The sequence below is a fragment of the Centruroides sculpturatus genome, unplaced genomic scaffold (genome assembly GCF_000671375.1).
Source record: "Centruroides sculpturatus isolate CEXI.00-Female unplaced genomic scaffold, Cexi_2.0 scaffold19, whole genome shotgun sequence".
NCBI classification, from domain to species: Eukaryota; Metazoa; Arthropoda; class Arachnida; order Scorpiones; family Buthidae; genus Centruroides; species Centruroides sculpturatus.
The window spans coordinates 207,332-217,661 of record NW_019386694.1 but is presented as its reverse complement, the minus strand read 5'-3'; the positions used below and the strand labels follow the sequence as shown (position 1 = coordinate 217,661).

Here is a 10,330-nt window from a genome sequence, read left to right as displayed (position 1 = left end):
TTTAGATTGCACTAATAAGTAAGTACAATTTTATCATATGTTTTGCAAATTCATTTCCCTAATTGTAGTAATATTTTAAACCGTTTGATTTTTGTATTAAAGTTTTTTTAATTGATTGATGATTGATTCAATCAACTAATTTGTTGATTGTATTAACTTGATTCTTTAGATATTGAAAATTAAATAAATAACATTATGTTAATTTAAGCGTACAGAAACGTTGCTGTTGTTCCAGCATAAATTTTATTTTCACTTTACGGAGTGCCTAGTAGGTAATGTGCAGATTAACGAATTTCGAGCTTTAGCGGTAACATATACACCACGAATATTCCAAAAATAAATTCGTATCAATGAGACCAATATAACTTACACGTTCTATTAGTCTGTAAGCAAAGTAATTTATTTGAAATTTATATTATTCACTAAAGAAACGATAAATTTTAACTATTTTATTTAATTATTCCTTTCGTGTATGAAATATATTAAATTTAAAAAAATATTCAAAATAAGTACGAAAATTTGTGCAAAAAGTAAAATCTTAATTAATTTATATTTAAAGTTAAGCTGAAAAACCCAATCGTTTGGATTAATTAATTAAATGTAAATTTTACAAAAACGTTTTAATCCCATTTCCTTTAATTTGTATTCGAATAATTTGACTTATTTTATTTTATAAAAATAATAATTAAAGTCGTAAAATTTTATAAAATCGAATGACCGGTTTTGTCATTCCGTCGTCATTTTATATAAAGGAAGAGGATGAGAAACGAACGAAAACGTTCGAAAATTGAAAATATCTTCGCATCTTAAATTAATAACGTCCATTTATACGACATTGCTTAACCGAACTTTAATAAGAGAGGGTTCGAATTTATCACAGTTCTCGAGTCAAGAATTTGTAATCGACCGAGCTATTTCGGTTGATTACAAATTCCCGATACCAGAACGGGACATATTAGAAACTAGTCTAAAACACAGGTTTGACCTTATGTACGGTCATATAAGTGTTTCAGATTAGTTACCGGCCTTTTCGGGTGGTACACGTTGGCGTTTTTAATGTACTTTCGACCTTATTTAATCGCTTTGACAGAAAATACACTTTAACTTTTGTCTCGTTATGTGAAGCACCATACAATATTGCAGTCGTTCTGCTTCTAAATGAAACTAAACGCCCAAATTTTTAAATAATACATTCTGCGAAATATTAAAAATTAGAAAATTTTTAATTGTTACTTTATTTTCGAATTTTGTAAGCGTAAAATAAGATACAAGAATCTTTGATTATGATATTACGCAGAAAGAATGAATACTTTTCCAACTGTTTTATTTACTGAACTGTAGAAAAAGAGGACCTGCGTTTCGATTTCAGAAAACCATTCCCGTTTTCCACAACGTCCATCAAGATGTTGTATTTTTACTATTTTCATTAAATTTTCATTTATTAAAAATAACTTTACAAAACATTTTGTTTACATCCACAAAATAAAACGTTTTAAACACAATTCAAAAATTACAATGAAAATTATACTTCAAAATTTATTGTTTTTAAGTTTAATATGTGGGTTTACATTTTATTGAATATATTTTCAAACAAATCCAACAACGCGATCATTTTCATCCATTTTTATTTTTTCGTTTCCTTCATAGAAAATATCATTTATAATTCTTATGACGTTTAATAATATGATCCTTTAAACTAGCTTGAAAACGAAACTTTTCTGAGCAATAATCACACGAGAATGGCTTTTCTCCGGTGTGAAGACGAAGATGTCCTATCAGACTTTCTTTTCGCGTAAAACTCCGTTTACAATGATCACAGGAAAAGGGTTTCTCTCCGGTATGAATCTTGACGTGTTTACTCAAATTGCTGGAATAGTTGAACTGACGATTACAGAATTGGCAAGACAGGAGCCCTTCACCAGTGTGAAACATTCGATGATATCTTAATCCTTTCTTCGAAACGAATTCTTTCTGGCAACTGCCACATCGATACTTCCCATTTCTTGTTTCATTACGAAAAAATCTGTGAAATATAAATGAAGATATCTAAACTCTCGATGTATTATTTCAATCAAATATATAAAAATGTAAATTCGAGTGCACTATTTTATAAAGTATTGTTAAAACTTGTGTTTGCAGATAGAAAAGTAATTTGCATTTTTCTCACAAGTTTTCCTTAAACTAAAATNTTTAATTTCGTCCCTCACTTTCTAAAACTTAAAAAATGTGATTAATATTGAGATATTTTAAATAGATTAATCACATATCTAAATTCATTTCGAATCCTCCAACGGCCCGATTTTCGATTTAAATCAACATCTGCTAATACATTTTGCAACAATAAAATTCTAAAATTAATCACTTGACGGATTATTGCTTCCAATTTGCCCAATGACTGTTGATTTTTCATTTTGTCTTTCGTTTGCTGAAATTCAATTTTAATGACAGACCAAGAAAAGAAGTAATACTTACCTTCTCGAGATATTCCTATTCAAAGTAGCGTCGAAGTACAATGTAGATAAGTCGGAATTTCTGGAGAGATTCTATTATTGCACTCCAGTCCAATAATGGAAAAAAAGAACAATTGGAAATAATTGTTAGATACATATGACGTTTCGATAAACGTAGCACGCATTACGTCAAAGTATTAAATCACTACTACAAATATTCAATTTTATGTACAATTTTCCAGTTTATCATAAAGATTTATTCTGAAATAAAAATATGAATTTAAAACAATTAAATCGATGTCAAATAACTGGCACATCATAGCAGCACGTTATCTTATATTGAAAAAGTCACGTTATCCCCATCTCTTTTATATTAGAAAACAATTTTTATATCCAAATTTAATTCTTAGAGCTTTTATCAATATTTTAAATCAACTAAGTAAAGATGGAATCCCGCCAAGTGTTGAAACAGAAACACTCCTTGTGTTAGTGAATCAAAAAAAAATTTTAACCTTATTTTTAATCTCTCTATTTTAACCAAAATAACTTATACTTGCCCAAAATGATTTTCATTGCTGAGCAAAATTTATTTGATAAATCAACGTGAAGTCTTCCATTTGATGTAAAATTTCAAAAATATGCAAGCGAATTTCCGTACAAAAATATAAAATAGTAGCAACTGAAAGTTTTTAAGCCTGTTTACTCATTGCACTTAATATTAAGAAAGTACCCTGATCAAAATTCCTTTTTAGTTTGGCCGGGGATATTCGGCGCTTTGCTAGTCTCGCTTCTGTTAACTTTCGACTTCTGAATCGAACATTTTCCAACAACAAAATACTAACAATAAAGTTCAAAAGTGTTATTCTGTGTTGTATTGTTTGATTAATTTTTAAAATAATTTTTCTATGCCGAACACTAGAAAGATTGTGTGGCCACAAAATGTAAATAACGCTTAATAATACGAGATTTTAAAGTGAGAGAATAACAAACCCTATAAATTATATAAAACGAAGTACATTTAAAAAATTTTCATTATCTGTAATTTATTTTATTCCAATTAATATAGCTGTAGAAATACAGTAAAACCTCGAAAACTCGGCTCTCGATAACCCGGCACTCCGGATAACTAGGCCACACCCTGGCAGGGCAGAAAAATCCTTAGTTAATTAGTTTTCATTATAGACAGCTTTATAAAAGTATAAAAGCTCTCATAAAGTATTTTTCTGAGGTCTGTCTTATCAGGTAAATTACTGTACACAGTGTATTCATTAATTTTCATTTTCATGTAGTAAAGGCTCTATGCCTTCATAAAGGACGTACTTTTCCTTTGTTTAAGGGTATTTGGGCAGTTTATTCTCTGTTACATTCTCAAGTAAACAATACATACAAGTACAGTACAGTATTTTCTGAGAAAACACTCGTACTTATTTTTTTAACCCCATTCCCGATAACCCGGCATTTTCACAAACTCGGCCACCCTTCGGTCCACATTAGGCCGAGTTTTCGAGGTTCTACTGTATTTTGTTTGTAGATTTTATGTAGAACAAACGGTTTAAAAATTACAGGCATATAGAGTAACGGCTACACAAAAAGTAATATAAACAATAATATTTAAAATGCTTTTGAATAGTTATTCCCAACGATCTAGAATACAGACATCGCCTTTTTTTCTTCATAAATAAATAAACACACTACATAGAGTGGCTGTAGCGACGCCATGTTTAATGCTCGCATTGTGCGGAGCTACAGGAATGGATTTATCATTGTAATGAGGATCTTGATCAGAATTGGATGTCAAAGCTATTACATGATACATTGATAAATAACTGTGAAAGATTTATGTTGGATTTTTGTGAAGCTGCGAGATATATAATTTTAAATTGTAGAGAATCATCTGTGTCTAAATGTTATTATACTTATGTAATCGATTTAACCTTGGTTAAGCTGACTCGGTTATCTACTGTAACAAGTTTTTCCGTATTAGATAAAGTATATTGTAATCATTTCCCAGTTAGTGTAGTTTTACATTGCAAACTTAATACGAGAACCGTTCAAAAGGCCTACGGGTAAGAATGAGAGAGAATTTTTTGGTGGAAAGTAATGAGATGGTAAATCATAAATATAATAAGTTATTGTGTGCGATTCATAGTCAGTCGGTTTTGAAGTTCGAAGTCCTGGGTTATTTAATTAAATTTTCATTTTCAGATTGGTATCAAAGGCCAGTTGGAACTTCCATTTTTTCATCGTTTGATACAGATTGCAGGTTGAGTATTGCTAGAAGAAATCAGGCCTTGAACATGATGAAACGAGCAAAGATTGGGAATAGTGTAGTTGTAATTTTGTTAAAGAACGTAATGTGACTCGCAATTTATGTAGAGTTAAGAAAAAGCTTTTTTTTTTTTCTACAGAAGATTAATAAAAGTTTAGCGTCTGGTGACAGTAAACGGTTCTGGCAATTCATTAATTTTTTTGTTAAAACTAAATATAATGAGCTTCGAAATCTTGATTGGGTGGTCTATTTTTCAAGGAAATTTCACTTTAGAAAATATTTACCGAATATTTCTGTATATAACTGGTGTGTGAATTGGCAGGATGATGTGCTGGATTTGGAGATAACAGAACAGGAAGTGGAAAAGGTTTTAGTTACTATGAAAAACTGTACTGCTCCGGGTATTGATGGTATACAGGTGGAACTATATAAGTACTTTCCAGGCTTGATTATACTGTATTTTTCGTAGATTTGTTTAATAATGTATATCAATTAAGAAATATCCCATTGGATTGGGGTATATGTAAGATTATTCCTATATTTAAGAAGGGGCTCAAAGATTAAAGACCTGATATTTATAGAGCAATTTCGTTACTACCGACAATTTCTAAAGTGTTTTGTAAAATTCTATGTATGCGATTGATAACTTGGTTGAATAAATACTTTCAGATTTCCAGGTTAGCTTTCGGTTGGTTTTTCAACATTGGATAATATTTTTGTTCTACATGCTTTAATTCAAAAATCAAGAAGAAAGAGGTAAACTTTATGCTTTTTTTGTTGACTTGACATCGGCATTCGACTCTTAGGATAGAGATCTATTGTGGATACAGCTTTTGAAGATTGGTTTGAGTTATAAATTTGTAAATTGTTTGATTCAGTTATATACAGTACTAATACAGAAAGCAGTGTGTCAGGTAAAGAGGGTACCTCTGATCTTTTTTTCACATTTAAAGGAATGAAACAAGGTTGTGTATTGAGCCCAATATTTTTATATTTATATCTAAATTTACTTGTCAGAAAATTTAGTGACTCCGAATTAGTGGGCATTGATCTTCTGGGAACGGAGGTAAAAATCTTGACATACGCACACGATTTAGTTGTTATAGCAAACTCGCCTATAGGTCTACAGAGAATAATTGATATTTTGGGCTATGCATTACAGGAGTTAAAACTTTCTGTTAATAAATCTAAATAATGGTATTCCGAAATGGAGGAAAATATTCTAAATTGGTTTATACAAAACTCTAAAATAGAAGTTGTTGACGAGTACAACTTCTATTTTAGGTATTTGGGTGTATTTTCCAGTCCCAACGGCCACGTTTTTTAAAGCATTTAAAGTATATTCATAATAAAGTTAACATTGGAACAGATAAGCTTATTAAGGCATGTGTATCTGGTAGATTGTTACGCTGGAAAGATAAATTAAAATTATTCGAGTCATTTATTCACTTAGTAGTGCTATGTGGGTCCGAGATTTGGGGCTTTGATTTTAGTAGAAGGAAAACTGACAATTTGCAAATTAATTTTATTAAACGTTTACATTCTTTAAAAAGATGGATTCCATCGTACATTATATATTTGGAGTTCCAAAGAGTACCTGTTTATTTTAATAAAAAATAATAATAATTTAAGATGGTTACATAAACAGTCCGTCAGTAAACTCACAGAGTCCGCTAAATTATATTTAATTTCTCAAAGAGTAGCGTAGGAAGATCGAATTGCGCCCTTGTTGCATAATTTTGGCTATCGAGATTATCCTATAATGTTGAATGAAACGGATGTCTCTGATATTTTAATGAGATTAGCAAATAATTATTTATATTAGTTTAAAGATACAGTTATTAATTATAAATAAAATAAGTTGTATTTACATATTTTTAATGAATGGAGCTCGGTAACTTATTTAAAGGTAGAGACCATTTTGTATTATACAATGTTATACGTGCGATGCAATATATTTAAAAGAATGATAGCTACGTGTTTAGATTATTGTGAATTCGGTTCCACTCGTATTAGTTTTGATTTAGTAACTGAATGTAAGGCTCTGATCTTATCTTCTGATATTAGCAGAGTCGATAGGTATATTGGCCCTTGCGCTGCCCATAGCTCCAATGGTATGATACTGAATACTGGCATAATAAATATTTCTGTCATATCCAGTGATTCGAGTGCTTTGATGGTGGAGCATAGAGAGATTGAACTGTAAATATTTGAAAATTTTTTTAATATATGAAATTTTCTCGTTTTTAACTCAGCTATTTATTTTGTCTTTTTTAAAGGACCGCTTATAAATACTATTTAATTCGGTTTTGAACATTATTTATTCGTAAATGTCGATAATATTTATATTTCTATTAACTGTCACTTTCACGATTTTAGATTTTAAATTGATTAACCTGTCTATTTTTTGCTTACAATAATGTGTTCATTTTTAAATATTTTGGGAGTTTTCGTTAAGGACAAGAAAACGTAGTCAAAAATTTCATAGTTAAGCCTGTATATACATTATTAATATGGGATATCTTCGGGATTCCCGATAACTCTGAATCGGCAAAAAAGGGAATGTTGAAAATTATATACATTTAATTATGGAAATGTATAAAAATGTTAAGCCATGTGTTAAGGTAGGATAGATTTAAAGTGTTACAAAACAGGAGATTTAGAATTTAGGGTGGCTTTGGAGTTTATCAAGGTTAAGCCAATAACTTTTTTTATTATTTATTAATATTAGGTAAATTATTGTAGTTTGCAAGAGAAAGGAGCTGAGATATATGTTATTTACAATTTATATTGTGTTTATTAATGAGATAGAGAGAGATTAAAGTTGAAACAAAAAGTTAGGAACAGATTAAAGTTAATAAATTACACAGGTCTACAAATAAAAACTTTTTGTTTCCTTCGGAAACAAAACAAGCTGTTTCTTAATGATTTCGACTTGCTGAATTCAAAAATAGTTATAAAAAAAAACCAGAATTGCTCAAGTTTACAAGGTGTATCAACGTTTAATAAATTGCATAATATCTGAATACATACACATAATGTAATTTTCATTCGAGTTGAAACACAGAAAACATCAGAACACTTTTTGATACATAAAAACTAAATAAATAGTGAAAGCATAAAATACCCAGGACATCACTCGCATGTATGACAGTTATTTACAGACTTCTTGTATGAATCTGTAAGTGTTTCACATATAATGTTCCAGCAGTAATCTGCTAACATTGCCTGACTCTATTTTCCTTGGTATCACTTTTCCATACAAGCAATGTCTTGGTGGAAACGCTCCCCATGTTTGTCACTGACAGACCCACAGTATTCAGGAAAAATGTCAATGTAAGGATGCAAAAAGTGCATTTGTGCATTTTCAATGACACGTTGCATCTCATCTATTTAGAACACGACAGCATGTTATTTGTAATTTTTTGTTTGTAATTAGCTTTATGTTTCCAAGAAAATTGTTTACCACCACCCTGAAAGCATTCCAAGCTTCTTTTCTAGCACCTATTAGTACGCTATTAAAGTGCATATTTTTGAGAAGCTTGGAAATCTGTGGATCTACAAATATCCCTATAACTTTCGCCTCACTAATATTTGGAAATGTCTCTCTAAAAAACTAAATTCTGGGCCATTTCGATCCATGGTTTTGACAAAGTTTTTCATAAGTCCTAATTTTATGCGCAGCGATGGTAGTATGATCGAACTGCGTTCTACTAATAGTTCAGAAATAACATTTTTTGATCCAGGTTCGAGGGATTTCCTTCATGGTCAGTCTCTCCTTTTGAAATGTGCTACTCGATTTCTGCTACCCCTCTCATAGAGAAAACAACAGTACTTCGTATACCCAGTGGCGTAGCTTCATATTCAGCGCCCTGGAGCAAGTCGAATCGGTGCGCCCCTTGTTTCTCGGAAGAGGCCTCGCAAAATTTATTTTAAACATTTAATTTAAAAACATATCTAATTATTTCGATTTAAAACCTTACTTAATTTTCAGATGCTTAAACCCCGGCTGAACAAGCCAAAGAAAAACTCGAAGAGACAAATATAGAGGCAGGAAAAAAATGGAAGAGACAGTATGTATGGTAACGGATAAAAAAAATGCGGCTGAAGAAAGCTGCAAAATTTTATGAGGTGCCAAAAATTATTTTGCGAACTCTCTCTTTGCAAGCAGACATTCGTCCGGAGCAATTTGTGAAAAAAACACTAGGTAGAAAGCTAATTCTTCCTGAGAATATTGAAAAAGAACTGCTGGAATATATATTGTTAATGGAGATTATATTTTTCTATTATTAAAGCATTTTTTCATAAAAATACATTGGAGTAAATAACTTTGTAATTAACTAACTTTTTTGTACTTTTCTATTTGCTTTTGAATACATTAAAGCATTTTTTAAAAAAACATACAATGGGGTTCCATATTACCACCGGCTTCCCAAAACCGACTTTCTGACTTTTTTACAGAAGCCTTCAAAAACCATACTTATAATTATACTAGCGAAAACTCCAATTAGGAACATTTAGTTCAATAGTTACCAGTACTTTTCGCACAAAAGATGTGGGCGTAATTATGATGCCTGGTTTACATTTTTCTATAATGAAAATGGGGTTCCATAATACCACCTTCTCCTATACTATAAATTATCATTTTTATATTATTATTAATATTAACTATTTTTATTATACGATAAATGTTCATTGTTAATGAAAAAGTATAAAAAATTTATGATAATAATTCAATTTTTGTGGGACCTTGACACTTGGGCCCAGGGCTTAAGCCCTATTAGTTTCTATGTAGATCCGCCCCTGGATATAGTAACCAGAGTTAAGACGGTATTATGACATGCTGCTTCTTAAATAAGCTTTGATTAATTTTAGTTTTGAAAAACTTCTTTGTCGTCGCCCGTAAAGTTAAAAAAATGAGGCTGCAATAATGTCGGGAACCTATTTGAGGCTGCGGTGTGAAATAAAAGTAGTTCAGCAACTTCGCTTATAGAAGTAATTTCTTTTACCTGAGTATAAAACAAACTTTCAATCGAAGCAGTTGAGGTCCAAAACTAGGCGAATATGCCGATTGTAACAATTTTGATTGTTTTAGAATACTTTTATCAGATGATGCGACAAGATATGCAGGCGAAAGACACTTAAAAAGTGTACATAATTGTCGAACGGATTCAAATCTAATAGTTAATTGATTAATTATTACATCCAAAAATTCTTTTAAAAATGTTTTTACAAGTTTTTATTTTGCCATTTATAACTAGACGCCCTCACAATTTGTGCGCCTGGAGAAGTTTGCTCCAACTGCTCCACGGTAGCTACGCCTCTGGCAAGAATAAGTTGTTTTCGTTAAAATAGAGAAATTAAAAATAAGGTTAATAAATTTAAAATGTTGATAAAAGCTCTAAGAATTAAATTTGGATATAAAAATTGTTTTCTAATATAAAAGAGATGGGGATAACGTGACAATATAAGATAACGTGCTGCTATGAGGTACCAGTTATTTGACATCGATTTAATTGTTTTAAATTCATATTTTTATTTCAGAATAAATCTTTATGGTAAACTGGAAAATTGTACATAAAATTGAATATTTGTAGTAGTGATTTAATAC

The 10,330-nt window shown here is 30.6% G+C and overlaps 1 protein-coding gene across 1 annotated transcript in view; it reads right to left on the bottom strand.

Moving 5' to 3' along the window:
* Positions 1–2,176, bottom strand: part of LOC111615616 (protein krueppel-like) — a 16,752-nt gene extending 14,576 nt beyond the window's left edge. The window contains exon 1 of the mRNA XM_023357027.1: positions 1,715–2,176. Coding sequence (XP_023212795.1) covers positions 1,715–1,932 — 218 coding nt within the window. The 5' untranslated portion in view covers positions 1,933–2,176. The remainder of the gene's footprint in view (positions 1–1,714) is intronic.
* Between the last annotated feature and the right edge of the window lie 8,154 nt (positions 2,177–10,330).